Source organism: Xenopus tropicalis, chromosome 9, assembly GCF_000004195.4.
Source record: "Xenopus tropicalis strain Nigerian chromosome 9, UCB_Xtro_10.0, whole genome shotgun sequence".
In the NCBI taxonomy this organism is placed as follows: Eukaryota; Metazoa; Chordata; class Amphibia; order Anura; family Pipidae; genus Xenopus; species Xenopus tropicalis.
In genome coordinates this window covers 43521531-43544120 of record NC_030685.2, presented here as the reverse complement: position 1 = coordinate 43544120, position 22590 = coordinate 43521531, and the positions used below count along the sequence as shown (strand labels likewise).

Below are 22590 nucleotides of genomic sequence, written 5' to 3'. Positions count from 1 at the left end.
GAGAGAAGGGAAATGTCTAGAAGTTGTAGAAGGGTGTGGCTAAAGGTTATACAAAGGAGAGTAGAACAGGCTGTGGTCATCTATGGGCAATGGGAAACATCTGCAGCAGGAATATGGGGCCCTGAGGACAATGGAGAGAGAAGGAACAGCAAGCAAGAACGAAGACACCAGGTGTGAGTATTGCAAAGTAGTTAGAATTAGGGTTAGTTTTTCTTAAGAGCTCATCCTAGGGGATGTGAGGTAGGCAAGGACAGTTAGCTCGGGCAGCATGTTCCCCACCAAGGAGAAAGAAGAGTTTAGCACCTCGGTGGGTACCCCCAAGTTAGGGCCCAAGTGTTTAGTTCAGTGTGTAGTGAGGACCCTGGTGTTATATTGGACAATGTTCATTGAATACTATTGGTCAAAAAGACATTGATAGGTATCCAAGCAATCTTTGGAAAATCAGCTACCAACTGTCACTGTCACAAGCAATAAACAAAGAAATGTTTGGGAAGACAGTTGGTGTCACTAAACAAACAAAGAAGAGAGTCACCTTCCCCAACTGAATCCATGTAAACAATACTGACCATCTCCCAGAAAACTGGTTTAATAAGAATATGGTAAGCTTGGATATCCCATGGGACAGTGACAGATATGTGTGACATTCAGTATAACAGGTGATTGGAAATGAATGGAGACCTATGGCAAGGGAAATATCCCTTGGTCTACAGCGACTACTACTGGACAGTGTTTCATCCTAGTTACGGGATGTTTACATGCAAACATTGAGGGGCTAGGGCCTGGTTGTCATGGAGGGCAAGTGGATCTAACTTAAAGCCCTTCCACTTGGTGTAGCAGCAGCAGAAGAAAGAAAGGAACAAGGAACAGGTGATGTATCTGGAAGAAACACCTTTAAAGGAGAAAGAAAGGCAAAGTCACTTGGGGGTGCCACTAGTGATGAGCGAATCTGTCCCGTTTTGCAGATTAGAAACGGCAAAAATGTTGCGCGTCAAAAAAATTGTCGTCAAAAAAAAAATTGTCGCCCACGGCTATTCTTTTGTCATGCAGCTATTATTTTGTTGCGCGAATATTATTTTGTCGCCAGCGGCTATTATTTTGTTGCGCTGCAAATTTTTCCGCAGCAAATTTTTTAATCCGTTTCACTAAACAATCTGCCAATGGCGAAACTCGGAAATTTGACGCAAATCCATGCCTGGTGAAACATTTCGCCCATCACTATTAGGCACCCCCAAGTGACTTTAGTCACTTACCCCGTACCCCGGGCTGGTGCCCCTGTACGGAGAAAACCGCACCAGCCCGGGGTAGCAGCGATCGATTCCTCCTTCCGGGTTCCCTGCGAGGGCATGCGCAGAAGAGTGAAAAGCCGAACTTTAACAGAAAAGTTGGCTTTTAACTCTACTGCGCATGCACCGACCGCAGGCATTTTCAGAAAGGAAGGAGGAAGCGCTGCACTCCAGGTACCCCGGCTGGTGCTGTTTTCTCCGTACAGGGGCACCAGCCTGGGGTACGAGGTAAGCGATTAAAGTCACTTGGGGGTGCCTAACATTTTGGCACCCCCAAGTGACTTTGCCTTTCCTTCTCCTTTAAGAATAGCTGCACAAACATGCACACACAGACAGTAGGATAGTATAGTTAGAATATATTTATTAGAAGCCTTGTATGCTGGATGCTTCTCTTACTATAGGATTCAAAGTAACTGTGATAATATTGTTTGATTGTACTAACTGATTGTAGTAATTAAACTTCTATGTTTATAAGATATCAGAGTCATTGATACGTTATCACAGGTTGATAGAATATATGTGTTATTAAACAAAGCCTGACAGGTTAAAGTCGATAATCTGGTTCTTAGGGGGGCTTATATGCTTCAGTTTGAAGCATACCAGGTGTAAAAAGCCCCCCTAAATACCAGGTTATTGACTATAACTTGTCAGGCTTTCCTTGACTCTGAACAACTATATAGTTGTTCAGAGTCAAGGAAAGCCTGACAAGTTATAGTCAATAACCTGGTATTTAGGGGGGCTTTTTACACCTGGTATGCTTCAAACTGATGCCTGAGAGGTTGTACAGAGGGACTCAAGAGCACTTGACAAGTCTGATACCATTGGGCTAAGCCCTGTGTGTGGCGTCCCCCTGGGGAAAGGTACTGAAGGCTGAAGGTGGAAGGGACGAACAAACAGAGAGAAGGACAGTGTGTGTTATTACTTGGGGCTAACTGTGTATAGAGGTGTGTTAACCTGCTTGGTGGAATTAACAAAGTACTTTGCCTGTTCTGGATGCATTTACAAAGTTGGAATAAACATTGAGTGTGTAGCAACTCCCTGCACCCTTGTGTTTCTTAGTGTGGGTAATGTAAGCAAGAGAGGATTACTGCCTAAAGATAATGTTTACAGGGTAACCCTTTTGAAATAAAAAATAACAAAAGTGGTATAAAGGCTCATAGATCAAATAACCAGAAAAAAAGAATATCAGTGTGGAAGGTGTTAACAAAGTCATATAAATGGGGGGGGGGGGGGGGCTGCAAGGGACAAATAGATACAAACAGATAAGGTACAGGATAATGTGGATCAAAGTGACTTGATATAAATTAGGGTAAGTTACTGAAGTGTGAAGTGAATGGAATTCCATGTGATTAACTGGCCCAGTGTCTCTACAGATGTTGGTATTTCTGGCTGGGTGCAGGCAGTTCTTAATCTATATAATTTGCCATAAATCCAAGGCCCAGGTTCAGTCCCTTCTCCAGAGAGTTGAAAGTTTTCATTAATTTATACTCCCAAACCTTCCTTTCATTGTCTGTTCTGAAGTTTCCCTTAAGGACCAAGATTCTTAAATTGTTTATGGAGTGGTGAGGGCTGTTGAAATGGTTCCCTACTGGTGTGTCCAGTTTTTTATTTGTTATGGTAAATCGGTGGTGTGTATTCCTCTTTCTCAGGCTTTGGCCAGTCTCTCCTATATACAGTCCTCCTGTTGGGCATCTAGTGCATTGTATTAAGTATACCACGTTGGAGGAAGAACAGTTGTACTGGCCATGGATGTTGTATTCCTCTAGTGTGTCCGGAATCTGTATTTTGTCTGAATTGCAGACGTGTGGGCAGGTTTTGCATTGTTTTTTGCCACAGGGATAGGTTCCATTTTTGTTGGATTGTATTAAGGTTTGTCCCTTGCAGCCCCCCTCCCCCCCCCATTTATATGACTTTGTTAACACCTTCCACACTGATATTCTTTTTTTCTGGTTATTTGATCTATGAGCTGAATGTTGTATATATATCAGCGAGCACCACAGCTTCTTTGTAATCAGCTTGAAAAAGGAACTAGAACAGTGCTGTCCAACTTCTGTTGTACCGAGGGCCGGAATTTTTCCGACCTACGTGGTGGAGGGCCGATAATGGAAGCCAGTTTTGACCACTCCCCTTTTTGAAACTGCACCCACTTGAAACCACACCCATGTTATCACATGACCATACCCATATTAATGGTTGTAGTACAGCAAAAACCTGCCATACTCTGCCTGCCCTACCCTGCCTGTGTGCCATACTCTGCCTGCCCTACCCTGCCTTTGTGTGTGCCATACTCTGCCTTCCCTACCCTGCCTGTGTGTGCCATACTCTGCCTGCCCTACCCTGCCTGCGTGCCATACTTTCACTGTGTGTGCCATTCTTGGCCGGTTTGTGCCAAACTTGGCCTGTGTGTGCCATACTCTGCCTGCCCTACTCTGCCTGTGTGTGCCATACTCTGCCTTCCCTACCCTGCCTGTGTGAGCCATACTCTGCTTGCCCTATGCTCACACACAGGCAGCATACAGTGACACAATGCTGGCACTGCTCCTACAGTCTGCACAATAACTATATATTAAAAAACTTTTTAATTGCAGTACCACCTCAGTATATGTTCTTTTTGTAGTATGCAGGGATTATTTGTGGGTTTCTACTGCTCCTGAGGTGTTGTGAACAGGGGAACAATGGGGGTGATTACAGCCTGAGCCTGAGGTGTGAACACTGCAGGGGGTGAACAATGCAGAGATTAAAAGGTGTGAAAAACACAGGGAATTACATATTTAAACAATACAGCCTGATTACAGCCTGAATCTGAGGTGAGAACCATGCAGGGGGGGGGCAGTTAATCTCAGTACTGATACCATTTAAAGTTTACACAAGAGTAAGCCATCAAAGCAGCCAGACAGGTGGGGGGCCACACAAAGGGGGGTCGCGGGCCGCATGCGGCCCGCGGGCCGCCAGTTGGACAGCACTGAACTAGAATGTTCTGAAAGCTTGCTATGGTTATCTTAGTTAGCCAATAAAGGTATCACCTTTATACCACTTTTGTTATTTTTTATTTCAAAAGGGTTACCCTTTTCCTGCCTAAAGATAAACAATCCCTCTCAGCCATAAAGCACAGACACCATTACCAAACGTTACCATGGTTGCAACTTCTGTTTCTTTCTAATTGCTTCCATCAAAACAGACTTCCTAAATGAAACCCTTTACAGTTTCAGCATTTTTCAGAGGTGTACACTTCTCTCAAAATATTTACATAGATTCCATTGTGCTTTTCAAAGAGCACCTAAACTTTGAGCACTATCTCACTATGGGATAATGTTTTACAGAATCTGAGAGGGCAGCACTGCTGTTTCATAATTTATGAAGAGACGGATTACAGTTTACAGCCTCCAGGTTGTTCACTTGATTTTAGTGTAAATGGAAAAATTGTGTGTGGGAGCTCAACAATTCACTACAGGGCTAAGGAAATCAATTACACATGAATAACTTTTTTTTACAGATATCATCTTGTTTAGAGCCCTACATTATTTAGATACTCCAGGCTGTGGCTATATCAACTGTGAAAAAATAAAGGCTTTTCCTGGGAACTATTGAATAAAAAACTAAAGAAAACTGTTCTCCTCAAAATAAAATATTCAATTCTTACTACCATCAACAACGAGAAAATATTTGTGCAATGTCATACCTCCCAACTGTCCCGATTTTCACAGGACAGTCCCTTAACAGCTCAACCAGCAGTCCCAGATTCTTACTGAAAAGTTCCTCATTTCCCTTTAATTTCCTGTACTGAACATTAAAAAAGATACAAACTTAATCAAAAGGTTGCTTTTGGCAGAGATCCAAGAAAGTTAACAAGCTTCACCTGCACTTAGATACAATTGTAACTAATAAGCTAAGCAGGTCTCTGAGACTTGCAGCTTAAAGGGCAATTTCACCTGCATTAGCAAAACTGTAATAACATATGAAACGACCCCCAAATCCCCAGAAATGTGTTCAAACTTTAAATAATCCGACAAATTTAGTACAATGGGAGTAGTATTTAGGAGGTGTGGTCCCAAAAATGGGCATGGTCAAAAAAAATTAGCATTTATAGCTTATAATGCTATTCTAGAAACAAAGTCCATGTATGAAAAAATTCTTGCTTACAGTTCTTTTCCTGTGTACAATGCAGCAGAATCAAGCTCTAAACATTTTAGTTACCAGCTGCAGGTGCTCCCTGACTTGTTGTCTGGGGGTGATAATGCTGCCTGGTTGATGGGGAAACATTTAACTGATCAAATTCCACCCTGCAGGGAGATGTATGGCACTATAGTTATATATATTTATACATAATTTTTATATCTCCTTTTAAAGGAAACGTAAAAACTAAGTAAGCTTTATCAGAAAGGTCTAAATACAGCCATACAGACTTATAAAACTTCCTGCTCCCCCCCCACCAAGATACAGGCAGCAGAAGAAATGTAGGAGAGAAGGGAAGTGACGTCAGACCAAGCTAAAATGGCAGCTGCTATCATAAACAAACAGAGGGAGTTTCTACGGTTTTTTACTCAGGCAAGGTATAGCATTCTACAGAATAAATATAGTGCTATTGTGACTAATCTATTGCCAATAAACTGCACCAGTAGCTTTCCCTCTCCTTTAAGTGCCACTTCTCCAGTGTAAACTGGTCTATATTTATATATAGGCACCAACCCCCAAATGCTGCCGTCCTAGGCACAGGCCTTCGGGTGCCCATATTATCTATCTATAATTTTCCCCACCCTTCCTTAGCCAGAAAGTTTCTGCAAGGGTGAGGGGGGAAGGATGTATGCGTGATATAACTACTGCTACTTGTACACACTGTTGGGAGTTATATGTGCACATTCAGTGCTGCATTTCGAATCCGGGAGCCCCTAGGCCGCCCCTCATTTGCGCCCTCCACCCCAGCGCATGCGCGAACAAACATCTCTCTCTCTACCCCAGCCGCACCGACACAAGCACGCATGCGCGGGCATTTAAACTCCCATACGGAGCAGTGGGGAGAAGTCCCCATTGCTCCGTATGGGAGCAAAATGTCGAAATTTTGTTGCGGCAAAATTTATGCCGCCCTACGCCCGGGCCTTTGTGGCTTCGACACAAATCCGGGCCTGTGCACATTCTGTATGACATAACTTTCCCACTCTGGGGTGGGGGCACATTTAGGTCCAGGGAGGCCCCAGACCTAAACATTCCCCAATTTGGCCAGAGACTTTCCATCCCCTCAATCAGCTTTGTTGCTTTTGTTGGACTCTTTCTAATTCTATCCTTATTGACCTTTGCAGCTGCTGAGTGGGATTGCATGCTACAGCCATGTTTATTGTCCACAAGTGCATCTTGGAGTACTCTTTATCAAAGATTTGCCTAACGTATTTTCATAAAGGGTATAAGTGGCTTGCATATTCTTACATCCCTGTTGCATAACCTTACATTAATCTCATCTGTCACTTAGCTGTCAGTGCCAGTTTGTTCAGATCCTCTTGCAAAGATGCAACATCCTGTATGGAATTTATTGACCTGCACAGTTTTGTGTCATCTGCAAGCACCTATATATTACTGCTAATGCCCACCCCCCCCCAAAAACATTATTATTATAACATATATAAAGCCCCTCAAACATTATAAGTGCCAACATATTCCGTTGTGCTGTACAATAAATGGGTATATACATTCAACATACATGAATCATCTCTACTAATGATACATAATTAACAAACAGGGTGAATATTTTGCAGAAGCCACAGTCAGCCATATATTATGGGGTCTGTACATACCACATACTTAGGTAAATATATGCATATTGGGCAACAAACTCATATTTATGATCTTTGTACATAAGGAACTGTAGGAGAAATATGGTTTACAGGGGTCTGCATACTAGGGGGCATATATGACACATAAAAGACCCCTGGTATTCATATTAATATGTCTAATCTTAGGGGCAGATTTACTAATGCACGAATCCGAATGGGAAAAAAATGGATTGGAAACGAACATTTTGCCACTTTTTCGTACTTTTTGCGATTTTTTTCGTCGCCGTCGCAACTTTTTTTGTGAATTGTCGCGACTTTTTTGTAGCCATTACGACTTTCGCGAATTGTCACGACTTTTTCATATTGAGCGGCGCGACGGCGACAAAAAAGTTGCGACAATTCACGAAAAAATCGTGACGGTGACGAAAATGTTGCGATAATTCGCGAAAAAAGTCACAACGACGTTGAAAAAAATCAAAGATCAGATCATTACGAAAAATCGCATTCGGACGCTTTCGGCCCGTTTGTGTATTAGTAAATGTGCCCCCTAGTATACAAGGCTGGTGGCAAACGGGGAGATTAGATGCATGCAATAAATCTTCGCTACCGCAGGTGCCTAATCTCCCCCAAAGTGTCTTCCTGTCAGCAAGAATGTGAATTGCTGGTGGCATGGCATACACATAGCTTCGGTTTTCCAAAGTCGCCCATAGTTTCCTCATGAGGTAATGCATGTGCCATCGCCCGTGGTAGTAAAGATTTATCTAATCTTCCCGTGTGCCAGCAGCATAAGGATATGTGACTGATAAGTTACTGCAAAATGGAAGGTGGTTTTTAAAAATGTTATCAAAGCTTTAATGTTTGGAGTAAAAAGATATAGAATTCATTTTAGATTTGGGAGAATGATTTTTGCACCTAGTGAGAATGTCTTTTGAGACTTTTATGTGAGAATATTTTTTCACCACACATAAAAGTCAGTAAATGTCTTGATTTTGCAGTAGTTATAATGACTGCAATATTTTTTATTTTGGGGCATATATTGATACCTATATGGTAAATACAGCTCTTTTTATGATGTACATTTATTGAGTAGATCAAAATAAGTAAATGTATAAATATCATATACATATATATATGTAGGGACCCATAGGGTTAAGCTCCCTATGGCTTTATCCTCTACCTCTTCACACCTCTATTGTTATTGGGCAGAGCCCCTGTACTTAAGTTACTGTTCTAACACTATTCCCTATAGATTTAGTCAGGTTGACCACTCCCCCTGCAGACTGAAATAGCGTCTAGCAGGGAGGAGTGGCTTCCTCTTTGGCTGCCTGTCTGCTACCTAAGCACAGCTCCTTCTGAGCCTGGGTGCTGCAACAGGCCCCAGTAAGCCACCTTAGTCCAAAGAACACCTTACTAATTGTATAAGTCAGGGACAGGGCCCTGTGAATGAGGATAAGTAAGCACAGCAGATTTATTTAATAGCACTCTCTAGTAGAAGTGAGCATAGTCAGCTCTAGCTAGAAAGGGCCATTAGCCTACCAAAGGAATGATTAGATCCAGGAGTATTTCTCCTATCCGGCAATGTTGTCTCAGTGCAGGGCTCTAGGAGGACTCAATCCACTAGAGGTTATCAACCTGAAGGAGTTCCTACTACTTGCACTATCTCTCAAGGGGTACTGGTTGAAAGGTGTATATCCCGGCCCAGACTCTACCAAGAGGTGGGGTAAACCGGTGTACACTCTCTCTTCTACAAAAGAGAAATCCCTCATTGTACCATTTCAATCTGCATGTCTGTGAGTATGATAACCCTGCATAACATCTGTGTCTTTGACCAATAAATCTGTATTATAGTTCACCAGCAAGAACCTTTCTGCGTCCATTTATACCATCTACACTACACAGCATCAGAAAGTTGTAGTTCAACTACACCCTCAGCTCCTATCTTACATCTCCCACATAGCAGAGGCCCATGCCGAAGAATTAAGGGTCACATGTAACACATGCTCTATATTACACTACAAGCCTGGGTTGGCCTAATCTAAGACAAAATAGTGTTACATATAATACATATAAGAAGAAAAGTTCTGAAAAAGTAAACTGTAAAAAGTAGCCTGTTTGCTACAGCAAGATTAAATGTGCACAAATTAATCGTTTCGGTGCCCTTTAAGAAGTGTCCGCATCAAAGCAGAGGGAGGCAATCCAACTTAAAGTAACAGCCAGCAAACAATTTTATGATTTGCTGAAGTCAAGATTTAGAGGCGGGGATAGCTTGCAGTCTAGGAAGTAAGGGCTGTACCCTCATTTCTTCTTTCGGTTTTGTGTGTGTGAGTTGGTGATTCTAGAGGTATCCGGAATCAAAGTAAATTTCAAGACGTTTTATTTTGCTTTCTTGAGCTTATTATACAGGACGGCGTCAGGTACGTTGAAAGAGAGACATTTTACTCCACTGTACGGCGCCCATTTTAGGACATCATCGGTATAAACGCTTCTGCTAATGATTCTGTTTTTATAACTGTGCCTGTCTGGGCAACCCCATTGCTCTTTTGGTCTATTATATACTCATCACTATACTGCAGCATATATTATATAATTTTCGTAATTGTGTGCATCATTCTGCCTCTGCTAACATTTGCCCAGTTTTGATTAATAAGCCGACTGGATCATTCTGTATTTGGTCTACTTGGTTATAAACTCCAGTGTGCACAGCCCATGTTTAATCTGCTTTATGCTGAGTAATCCTGCCCATTTGTGAATCCTTGTGTACAGCTGGTGTATCACTTACCACAGTGACTTTTGTTTTTTGGAAACCCCTATTTTAATTTACATTGGTTTGTGAGCACTCTAAAGGCTGTCATGTACTGTTAAGTTGAGCTGCAAATCTGCACTGCTATTGTTTAATATTTGCCACTACTTAGCCAAGCAAATTTTATTTGCACAATTCATCTAAAAAAAAAAATCTACACAACATGTCTGTGGGTTTAATTAACTTGAATGTATTCCAATACCACTGGGTGACAAATTTATCCTGTATTTTTCAGTCTCAACTCTGATCTCTGAGTTTTTTGACAGACATTTCTATTTGAATATAAGACAGAATAACCCTTTTTCCCAGTGCAAACTTTAGAACACCCTAGAAATAACAAGCGCTCTAATGGCCTATTGCCTTAGGGTTGTCTTTGATTTTACCCTCTCCTTCAGTTGTCATATCCAATTAATAACTAAATCATGTCATGTTCACTTACAGAATAAAATATCGCTATCAAAAATGATGCCAGCATGACCATTCCTGCCATAAGACGGGAGTGTGCAACAGTTTACCAGGGGTGGCAAAAGAAGGCCCCTAACAATTAATTTTTAAATTCAGCTCTTCTAGTGCAAATAGACCGTTCCACTCCCTGTATTAGAGATACTGCTCCTCATAAATTAAGAATATATATTATTTTACAATTTAAAGTTTATAGCTGTTCATTTATTACCTACGAATATTCTATTTACTGGCAATGATTGCCCTATTTTATGATTTCATTTGACACGTGTAAGAACCAAACCTATTGTAATTTATGCATCTGTTCTTAGCTTGTTGTATAAACTGTTATTGGTGTATGTGAAGCAGTTGCACTGTAAAAATACATTGAATAGTCGGGTTTCCCCAGAGAACACGGTTTCCAGAAGGGCTGTCTGGGCCAAAACTCTCTGCCCGGTTTTCCTAATTTGGTAAACTGGGCAGGACTTTCCTAGATTAACATGGACCTGTATGTGCTGAAAAACGAACCCTCGGCTTATACTCGAGTATAAGGATTCGAGGCTGAACAAGTTTGTTTTACGGGGCACCCCTCTTCCCTCCCCGCGGCTGGACAGAGGGCTGGACGGGCGTGCGTGCACGAACCAACGCACGCATGCATGTGCACACAACAATATTTTGGGCATGTACAAATGCGTACGCAGAAAGGGTGTTGGGTGATAAGGAGAGAAACAAAGGAAGGGGGCACAGATAAGAAGGCAATCTGGGAACTACAAATCCCAGATTTATTAAATTATACATTACCCTATATCACTACCACCTGCTCTATGGCTGCTAGCTAAGTAAAGTCAAAAGGATAAATCACCATTGTGGTCATTTGGAGCATGTTGGGAATTGTAGTTCTTTGTACAATAATATTACAATGAGTGCATCACTATATACAGATTCTGTACATGAGCCGTTTATTTATCTGGATGTCAGCTGACCCCCTCGGATCACTGTTGTGCCCTACAGAGAGTGTTCTGAATGTTCTGGTTGGGCCTTGGCCGGTACGCATTGCACTATGGGAGTGCATGGGAATTATGGGAAACAACCTTGTGCAGATATGGAAAGCTCAGTCAGTGGGTCCCTAGGCAGGTATTGTATACTTACAGGCCTGGACTGGCAATCTCTGGGTTCTGGCAAATGCCAGAGGGGCTGATGTAAGATGCCACAGACAGTCACTATTTATTGGGCTGGGGGGCTTTTTGGGCCCCTGTGTACTTGAAATGCCAGGGCCTATTTCGAATCCCAGTCCAGGCCTGCCTACCTACCTGCTACTGGTGGCCTATACTAGCTTGTTTGCCGGTGGCTACTGACAATAAAATATAAGGAAGAGACACGACTTTTCCCTTTGCTAATGGAGTTCTTGAAGCTGGAAACGGAACCTTTATATTATACGCCATGGCGCAGGCTTCTAGGGGGCAGAACAAGATGGTGGAATGTATTGTTGACTTTTTAGCGGTAAATATCCAGGGTGCCTACCCCAGAGTTACTAGGGTTGGTTCACCAATGAGTGTCCAGGGTGTCCAGGGCCTACCTAGGCTTATACTCGAGTCAATAAGTTTTTCCAGTTTTCTTAGGTAAAATTAGGTAATTAAAATGGAGGGTATGGGAGACGGGCTTTCTGTAATTCGGAGCTTTCTGGATAACTGGTTTCCGGATAAGGGATTCCATACCTGTAATTGGATAGAGAACTGACTGAAGGATAGATTGCAGAGAGTGCTGTTAAATTGAACATTTTCCAATTGGACCAGTGTTGTTAGTGGAGTACCGCAGGGGTCTGTCTTTGGTCTTTGCTTTTTAACTTGTTTAATAATAACCTGGAGGTGTGTATTACTACTATACTACGTATTATATATTTTATTATGATACTAAATTGTGCAAAACTATAAGTTTCATGCAGGCTGCTGCCATGTTTTTCCTAACAGGAAGAACATCAGATCAGCCCTCTCTTCTTTCTTTTTTTTTTTTTTTTAAAGGTTGATTTTTATTGTTTTTTTAACAACAATAGAATAGGGTAGAAAAGGAGAGGGAAGAAAGGAAAGGAAGAGATTGGAGAGTAAACAGTCATTGTACTGTTGTGGCTGGTGAGTCTGTCCAAGGAGACCAAATGTTCTCAAATTTCGCCGGACAACCTCTAACGAGGTAGGTAAGTTTATACAGTTTTAATTGCGGAGCGATGGGGGTGTCCGGCCCATCCAGCTCAGAGCGATGGTTCTTTTGGCATAAAAAAGTAGTAGTCTCATAGTAGTAGTAGCTTTGTATTCCTTCTAGGTATCGGAGTGTCCAGGAGGCCCAGTATACAGGTAGCCGGGTTGAGTACTGGTTGAGTTCCAGTTCTGTTCCCATAAATTCTGTGACCTTGCCCCAGAATTTTTGTATTTCAGGGCAGTCCCATATTAGGTGCATGAAGTTGACCATATGCTTTGCATCTTTGGCAGTTAGAGGAGTCAGTTTTCCCCATATTGTGTAGCTTTTGTGGGGTGAGGTAAGTCTGATGTATAATTTTAAATTGTATAAGTCTGTCTCTTTTGCTTATTAGGGGCTGGTATAAATTGTCCGTGATTTCTTCCCAGTCATCGGGATTTAGATGTATCCCAGAGGTCTCCCACTTAAGCTTTGCCCTAGGCCGTGGGTCATATCTCTTAGTGATTAAGAGCTTGTAGGTGTTTGAGAGTAGTTTAGTTTTGCTTGGTTGTATTATCAAGTGTTCTAGGTCTAAGTACTGTGTCTGTGGCGGTTGTTGGAACTGTATTCCACAGACGCGCGTAATCTGTACATATCTGAGGTCTGACAGGCCAGGTCGGGAGGCAATTTGTTGAAGCAGAGGGAGTGTGTGCAGTTCACCATTAGAGTAAAGGTGGTCAAAGCGCTTTATCTCTACTCCGGCCCAGGATCCTGCTTCCAGGAAAGATGCGGTAGGTTACTATTCTCCCATAGTGGGGTATCAGGGGAGATTGCTCCTGCTTAATTGGTTACATGATTTAAAGGCATTGCTGACACACTGGTGTGCTTCTTCCCCTCTGCAAAGATATATGTAAAAAATTAAATTAACAGTAAACGTTGCCCTTAATATTGTTCATTCTTCAAAAAAAAATAAAAATAATGTAAATTGCAAAAGTGCTTAGAATAGCACTTATCAATTTTACATATTTTAAAGTTTACTAATCCTTCATGGGTATAAATGGTTTGCATATTCTTACTTCCCAGGTGCATGACCTTACATTTGTCAACAATGAATGTCATCTGCTTCTTAGACACCCAGATTATATTATTTGTAAAGATCCTGCTGCAAGGATGCCACATTCTGGATGAAAGTAATTGGGCTGCATAGTTTCATGTCATCTGCAAACACTGATACATTTCTTACAGTACCCTTTCCTAAGTCATAAATCTCCATAATTAATTTTTAAATATGTGAGCATTACCCTGCAATATCTGACTTTAAATAACAGATTGCTACCTGACTGAGGTAAACTGCTTTTTTTTCCTCTGTTTGGTGAGAGCTGGTGGATAAATAAGTTTATTACACTTGTTTTGTCTGTTTTGTCTTGTGTAATACTACACCTATAGTAAAGTTGTCTCTTTCCCTATGCCTGCTAATTAAGGGGGAGAAGTTAATCTGTTAAATTCTCACCAGGCTTTCCAATCTTTGCTTTGAAACCTTACTATATTACACGCTGCACAGCGAGTGTTGCATGTGAAATAAGTGTTTATTGTGCCAAAGAGCATTTGACAGTAAAAAGGTGGGTATAAAAAGCATTGCACTAAGTACTCGGTGTAAGGATGAGCTCCAGCGTGTTTGCTTGTCACTAATGTATGTGATTTTTGGAGCGGCAATTTAATGGAGCATTTACTTGTGAGATGTGCAGGTAGGATTTCCTCTTGGGATCTGAATAGCAGAATCTAAGGGTGGAACTTTCAGCACTTAGGGGGGCTGCAAACATGAAGGAGGATAGGAGGAGAGAAACCACTGGTAGGGGCTAGTGAAGCTGGAGGAAGGTGGTGGAGAATGGACAGTGGAGGCTTGTCATGAGCAGTAACCAGTTCGTTGTCAACTTCCTGTTTGGGAAGAATGCAAGTTGGCAATCCCCACACAACACAGAGGAGAGAGCAAAGGAGAAAGTGTTATAGCAGCGCAAATACTGGTTTAGATTTAAAACGAAATGTTTGGGGGATTTTTTGACTTCTGTCTGAAGGTGAACAACTTTGGTTTCTGGAGAATTGGACTGATTTTTTCAATTGACTACAGGCTTTTTGGGGGATAGAATGGTTAAGGATAAATATTTGCTCTTTCTATGTTCACTTATGGCAGCTGAAACATGTAGTGCTGCATTTTCTGCAATAAACACTATTGGAGTTTGCTGAAATGCTCTCCTTCTCCTGTCACTCCATACAAGCTATTTAGCTTTATATATCTGCGTCCCAGTTGTGTCACTATCTTACTACAGAGCAAATGACTGATCTCACTTTTGCGCACTCATGTCCTTTTATGGTCCATTTAAATGTAATATCTTGTGATAGCTTTGCATGATAACTCGGCTTTTACAGGTTTCAGAGTAGGATACAAACATTTTAGAGGTGTACATATAAAAAATAATTTTAATTATAGCTTCAGTTTTGTGGGTTTCCAGGATGGCACAGTGGTATGAACTTCAGCAAATTGACACCAAATTCCTGGAGCAAGTTCACCAATTGTACGATGACAGTTTTCCCATGGAAATAAGACAGTACTTGGCCCAATGGCTGGAATCTCAGGACTGGTAAGTGTGACAGCATTAAAAAAAAAATTAGGCCTGTTCATACATATATTATTAGCGTTTAAAATCTAATATAATTATGTCCTTTAACCACATCATTAATATTTCCCCCCATATGCAATAAGAGGCATAACACTTGTCCAGGTGCAGGACCCATAGCAACCCCAATAAGATTTGTGCATTTAAACAAATGACCAGTAACACTACCTACTAATTGATTGTTGTAGTTGACAAGACTATTGAGTTAATAAACCAAATAATCTCAAAATGAGAATAGCTTGGCACAAAAAAAGTGGACTAAAAAATAAAATGAAACATCTTAGATTTTATTGAAAGAGTTCTTGTAACAACTTGGTTTTTAATGCTACAAACACCAATCGAAATGCATGAATCCAAATCCAGTCATAAAATGTAATACATTCACCAATCAGAATGCACTGTTCGAAAACTAAAGGATGTAATACAGAGTTTGAGAGTCATTTTGAATATTTCAATTTGAAACTATATATTGTAAATACAGGATTTAGTAAATTGTGAGTCCCATATTTATACAGGTATAGGACCCGTTATCCAGAATGCTTGGGACCAAGGGTCTTTCCGTAATTTGGATCTCCATACCTTAAGTCTACAAAAAATCAATAAAACATTAATTAAACCCAATAGGATTGTTTTGCCTCCAATAATGATTAATTATATCTTAGTTAAGATCTAGTACAAGGTACTGTTGTATTACTACAGTCGTGGCCAAAAGTTTTGAGAATTACATAAATATTGGAAATTGGAAAAGTTGCTGCTTAAGTTTTTATAATAGCAATTTGCATATACTCCAGAATGTTATGAAGAGTGATCAGATGAATTGCATAGTCCTTCTTTGCCATGAAAATTAACTTAATCCCAAAAAAACCTTTCCACTGCATTTCATTGCTGTCATTAAAGGACCTGCTGAGATCATTTCAGTAATCGTCTTGTTCAGTGTTTTTCAACCTTTTTTGGGCAAAGGCACACTTGTTTCATGAAAAAAATCACGAGGCACACCACCATTAGAAAATGTTAAAAAATGTAACTCTGTGCCCAGCAGCAGTGCCCCCCTAGTACATTGGTGCCCAGCAGCAGTGCCCCCTAGTACATTGGTGCCAAGAGCAGTGCCCCCCTAGTACATTGGTGCCCAGCATCAGTGCCCCCCTAGTACATTGGTGCCAAGAGCAGTGCCCCCCTAGTACATTGGTGCCCTGCCTACGGCACACCAGGCAACATCTCGCGGCACACTAGTGTGCCGCGGAACAGTGGTTGAAAAACGCTGGTCTTGTTAACTCAGGAGGGTGATGCTTGAAATCATTGTTCTTCCATTGTTAACCATGGTGACCTGCAAAGAAATGCGTGCAGCCATCATTGCGTTGCATAAAAATGGCTTCACAGGCAAGGATATTGTGGCTACTAAGATTGCACCTAAATCAACAATTTATAGGATCATCAAGAACTTCAAGGAAAGAGGTTCAATTCTTGTTAAGAAGGCTTCAGGGTGTCCAAGAAAGTCCAGCAAGTGCCAGGATCGTCTCCTAAAGAGGATTCAGCTGCGGGATCGGAGTGCCACCAGTGCAGAGGTTGTTCAGGAATGGCAGCAGGCACGTGTGAGCGCATCTGCACGCACAGTGAGGCGAAGACTTTTGGAAGATGGCCTGGTGTCAAGAAAGGCAGCAAAGAAGCCACTTCTCTCCAAAATAAACATCAGGGACAGATTGATCTTCTGCAGAAAGTATGGTGAATGGACTGCTGAGGACTGGGGCAAAGTCATATTCTCAGATGAAGCCGCTTTCCGATTGTTTGGGGCATCTGGAAAAAGGCTTGTCCGGAGAAGAAAAGGTGAGCGCTACCATCAGTCTTGTGTCATGCCAACAGTAAAGCATCCTGAGACCATTCGTGTGTGGGGTTGCTTCTCATCCAAGGGAGTGGGCTCACTCACAATTTTGCCCAAAAACACAGCCATGAATAAAGAATGGTACCAAAACACCCTCCAACAGCAACTTCTTCCAACAATCCAACAACAGTTTGGTGAAGAACAATGCATTTTCTAGCATGATGGAGCACCGTGCCATAAGGCAAAAGTGATAACTAAGTGGCTCGGGGACCAAAACGTTGAAATTTTGGGTCCATGGCCTGGAAACTCCCCAGATCTTAATCCCATTGAGAACTTGTGGTCAATCCTCAAGAGGTGGGTGGACAAACAAAAACCCACTAATTCTGACAAACTCCAAGAAGTGATTTGGCCCAGAAGTTGATTGGGAGCATGCCCAGTCGAATTGCAGAGGTCCTGAAAAAGAAGGGCCAACACTGCAAATACTGACTCTTTGCATAAATGTCATGTAATTGTCGATAAAAGCCTTTGAAACGTATGAAGTGCTTGTAATTATATTTCAGTACATCACAGAAACGACTGAAACAAAGATCTAAAAGCAGTTTAGCAGCAAACTTTGTGAAAGCTAATACTTGTGTCATTCTCAAAACTTTTGCCCACGACTGTACAGAGAAAAAGGAAATCCGTTTTAAAATTCTGAATTATTTGATTAAAATGCAGTCTATGGGAGACATGCTTTCCGTAATTCGGAGCTTTCTGGATAACGGGTTTCCGGATAAGGGATCCCATACCTGTACTATATATATAAGGCAAACAAACAACTTACATTTTAAATGTATGTATAAAGTGTATAGAAGGCAAATATATAACAAATATATGTGAAAGGTACATGAAAGAGTCAAGGAAGTAATATAGGGGTATTGTGAATGTATTTAACAAAATAAGATACGTTATATTCATACCTAAATGTAATCTTGTACCAAGACGAAAAATCCACTGAACCTCATTCCTGAGTAATTTGTCAATGACATTACTACCTTTTTCACTTACGCTAACTTTTAATATTTCAAAGATCTGTCTGTGTGATCCGCAAAAAGTCTGGCCACAGTAGTTTCAGACTTAATATTTTTAATGTTAAGTATATGTTCCCTTATTCTTTCTTCAAGAGAGCTGGTTTGACCAACATATTGTTTGAAGCATTTTTTACATGTAATTAAAGGGGTGGTTCACACTTAAGTTAACTTTTAGTATGTTATATAATCGCCTATTCTAAGCAACTTTTCAGTTGGGCTTAAAGGAGACATATTGGATAAATGGGAAAAATGCTAATTCTGTAGGCAATTATGAATAATATACGGTGCTGGTTTCACTTTGTGCTAAAAATTAATCCTCTCTGTAAAAATGGCCACTTTATTGGAGCTCCCTATAGATCGTATCACTTCTCCGTCCAGTGTGAAATGAAGAGTGGGCGTGTCCTAACGGTCCCTGCCAGAAGCACAGTAGGAGGGGGAGAGCCAATCACAGCCCTGCACTCACACAAGCAAAGACAGGCTTCAGTTCCCTATCGGGTCAGCCTAGCTGCCGATTGGTTCCTATCCTACAGTGCAGTGTATGGAGGGCCGCCGGCTCCCCAGCTCATCCAAAGAATTCAGCCAGCAGGAAGTGGAACAGATGGGCGGGACTAGTGGGGGTTTTGTGGAATTTCTCAATAAATCAGTCAGAAACACAACTTTTTAAAGCACAATCCTTCTATATCTGGAGGAGTATAATTCACTGGTACATTCATAATTTTTATAGGATATGTCTCCTTTAATTATTTCTTATAGTTTTTTTTTTATCTATTTGCCTTTTTCGTCTGACTTTTTCCAACTTTCAAACAGCAGCCAGAAAATTGTTGCTCTGTAGGGCTACAATTTTGTTGTTATTGCTACTTGTATAACTTGTATAAATTCAGGCCCTCTCCTATTCATTTACCATCCTTTCATTCAAACTGCTCCCTGGTCACTAAGGCAATTTGGACCCTAGCAACCAGATAGCTGCTAAAACTCCAAACTGCAGAGCTACTGAGCAAATGGTGAAATAGAGAAAAAACTACAAATAATAAATGAAGACCAACTGCAAATTGTCTCAGAATATTGCCCTCTACATCATACTAAATGTTAACTCAAAGGTGAACAACACCTTTAAATTGTTTAATAGTATATACTTTACTTGAAACCAATATGTAACTACAATTAGTGTACCTAGTAGAACCACATTTAAACATCATTTTTGTGGTTAACCATGTAGACGATGCCCATTCACTATTAGTGACATGATTTGATAACAATGTTTTAGAAAGTATGCTGACAAAATTACAATTTGTTCCCAAAATTTAATTCAGAATGGGATCAGTACAAAGTATTGCTGTATTCCTTTTTACAATCTGTTTAATCTCATTAAACTGTAAATTGAATGTTAAAACACAGGATATGGACTTGACTTAATTCTTATTGACATAAAGAAAGACCAGAGATTGTTGTGTGTGTGTGTGTGTGTATATGTTATCATAGACCTTTCAAATAATGTACTAACAAAGATATATTAAATGTTATAGGGAACATGCTGCAAACAATGTCTCCTTGGCCACAATATTGTTTCATGGGCTACTGTCTCAGCTGGACGATCAGTATAGCAGATTTTCCTTGGAAAACAACTTTTTGTTGCAGCACAATATTAGGAAAAGCAAGCGCAACCTTCAGGTATATATCTTTTCATAGTGCTTTATCATTTACATACAAATCAAGCAATCGTTAATCATCCATTGTGTACTTTACTTTTGTTGGAGTATTCACCATTTGTAGTGGTCAGCATACAAATATATAATATATATATAACGCTATATACAAAAGGAAGGGCACTCACAATAAGGTGAAGAATCTGTAGCCTGGGTGCAGTCCAAACACAAAATGCATAGATACTCGAACAGAAGGGCCGCTCCACACAGGACTTATGAAGAAAAGTAGTTTATTCTCAAATCATAAGGAAGACTGACGTTTTGGCCGAGCTCCCAGCCTTTCTCAAAGTTACAAATTGTATGAAAGGCACACCTAAATACAATCAGTGGCGGGAAACAAGGCAATGACGTACAAGTGACGTGTATTCAGACGGACAGAAGTGTGTAAAACATTAAAACACCAAATATCAAAACAAACAAATAATAAAAAAACAATAAAAGACAAAACAACTGAATATCGGTGAACATATGCTCAGCACAACTGACTGATGCATAGCACACGAATCACTTGGGTTATTATGTAAGAGCTCATCGCTCTGCATATAATTAATGACACAATCAGTATGTGGCAAATTATTGATGGAAATTAACAGGTATCGTAGGACTAGTTGAATCAAAGTCAAACTTGTGTCACATAACGGACTATCACAAACAATATTTAGTCTAATATGACTCGAATACAGAACGCTATAGAAAGGTATTGTTTCAGTGTAATATAAACAATCATATAGGTGTTGCTAAGTCTGAGCTTGCATAGTGACGGGGGATATAAATATATCCTAGTCTGAGCTTGTATTGTGTCAGGGGATATAAGTATACCAAATATGCATAAAAGGAAAACTGAAACAAAAGAAATAGAACACAAAAAGCATAATGTAACCCATATAAATAATTGGTGATGAATACGAGGTACTAAACACAAAGTACAAAAACAGCAGAGAGAGATATATCGAAGGATGTGCAAAGTGTATAGCTCACGCAAGGAGACACAACCACACGGCACAGGGTTCATTCAGTGTCAGTATGCCCATCAAAAATAAAGAGTAAAGTAAAGAGTGAAAGAGCGGACAAGGTAAATGGTGCCATGCCGTACCGGGAAGGAGCCTCGGAAATGGAAGTATATACAGTAATGAACTGTAACGCTTAGCCCCATGACGCAGAACTTCATGGACTCAGAGACCCGTACGGGTTAATCCAGCCTGTGGGCGCACTCGGAGCCAAGGCAGGGAAGTGGGTCCAGCAAGGGGTAAGGCCAAATAAAATGAAAATCAAGAATATAACATTATGGTCACTATTACCCATGGGTTCAACCACTTGCACATTTGCTATACGTTCTGTGTCATTAGAGATCACTAGATCCGATATAGCATGGTTCCTGTGACATAAAGTTGTCATGCAACAATTTTATAAACTTATTCCTATTTACTGTTCTGGCAGTTGCTCCAGTCAATATCAGGATAATTAAAATCCACTATTATTATCACTTGCCCCAAACTGGCAGCCTTTTCTATTTGCAACAGGAGCTGAGCCTCTATAGCATACCTCTACCATTTATTTGGTGGATTCTTTACTATCTGTGAGAAGCTCAACCCATAAGGCTTCAGCTCCCTCTGCTACCACTGTCACTTCCTCCTTAATATTTGCTTTTAATTCCTGCTTAACGAACAGACACACCCCTCCTTATCTATTGCCCCTGTCCCTCCAATCCCATATTAACTGCCCAGTCATGCGATTCATTCAACCAAGTTTCAGCAGTGCCAATCACATATTTCGCTCCACCGCTAGTACCCCCAGCTCTCCCATTTTACTAGTCAAACTCTTTGCATTAGTAAATTTACATTTAATTATAATACCAGCGTGAGAATGTCGCATAAACAATCTATGGGCCTCCTTGTCATTATCAGTATCTCAAAGCAAGTCTCCTCCCCTATTTATTTGCTTCACCTCGCCCCCCTACTTCTAGTTTAAAATCTCCTCCAACCCTCTAGCCATCTTCTCATCAGCCCAGTTCTCCAGAAACCCAAAGCCCTCTTCCCTGCACCAATCTCTCAGCCATGAATTACTCTCCCTAAACTCCCGCTGCCTTCTTAACGTTGCTTGTGGCACAGGTAATATCTCTGAGAAAATTACCTAGGAAGTCCTCGCCCTAAACTTATTGCCTTGTTTTTTAAAATCGTTCTTAATGACCCCCCCCCCCCCCCTAACTTTGTGATGTGTACCAAGACCTCCGGGTCTTCCCCAGCCCCTCCCAATAATTTGTCCACCACATGCCGAACCCGAGCACTAGGCAAGCAACACACAGTTCGGCATGTAGGGTCCTTGTGACAAATCCACATTTCTAATAATTTAATCCCCTACAACTATAGCCTGCCTTCCCTTCCGAGCACTTCTTCCTTCACCTGTATTAGAGGTGCTGGCTCCCAGGGTGCTCTGAGAGTCAGCCTATAACCTATAAAGTCAGTTTTTCTTTTTTTACTTTTAGATCCCCTTTAAGGGCCCAACGCATATTAAGTGCAGAGAAGTACCATTTATGAATGATGATAAATGTAGATCTGATGTGAATCTTTACTTTTTGTTAGAACTAACAAGTATGTACTACACATGACATGCTCCCTAATAAATCTGATTGACAGTGTGTTTTTCTTAATATTTTTTTTAAAGGATCATTTTCAAGAAGACCCAGTGCAAATGGCAATGATCATCAACAGCTGTTTAAGAGAAGAAAGTAAAATTTTAGGGAATGCTCGTGCCTATAACAAGGTATATATTCAATGTATTCAAATTAGCAACATTCAGGCCATTGTGTGACCATTTATATGGTTGCATAAATCCTCATTCAAGAATAAGTCCAACAAAATATAAATAAATATATAAATA

General features: G+C 40.8%; 1 protein-coding gene across 3 annotated transcripts in view; it reads left to right on the top strand.

The window, feature by feature from the left end:
* Positions 1 to 9314: 9314 nt before the first annotated feature.
* The window catches only part of stat1 (signal transducer and activator of transcription 1), a 221586-nt gene continuing 208310 nt past the window's right edge, over positions 9315 to 22590 (top strand). The window contains exons 1-4 of one of the 3 annotated variants that reach the window (XM_018097153.2): positions 9315 to 9459; positions 14960 to 15088; positions 19534 to 19678; positions 22375 to 22473. In XM_018097153.2, coding sequence (XP_017952642.2) covers positions 14961 to 15088; positions 19534 to 19678; positions 22375 to 22473 — 372 coding nt within the window. In that variant the 5' untranslated portion in view covers positions 9315 to 9459; position 14960. 3 annotated transcript variants of the gene reach the window in all.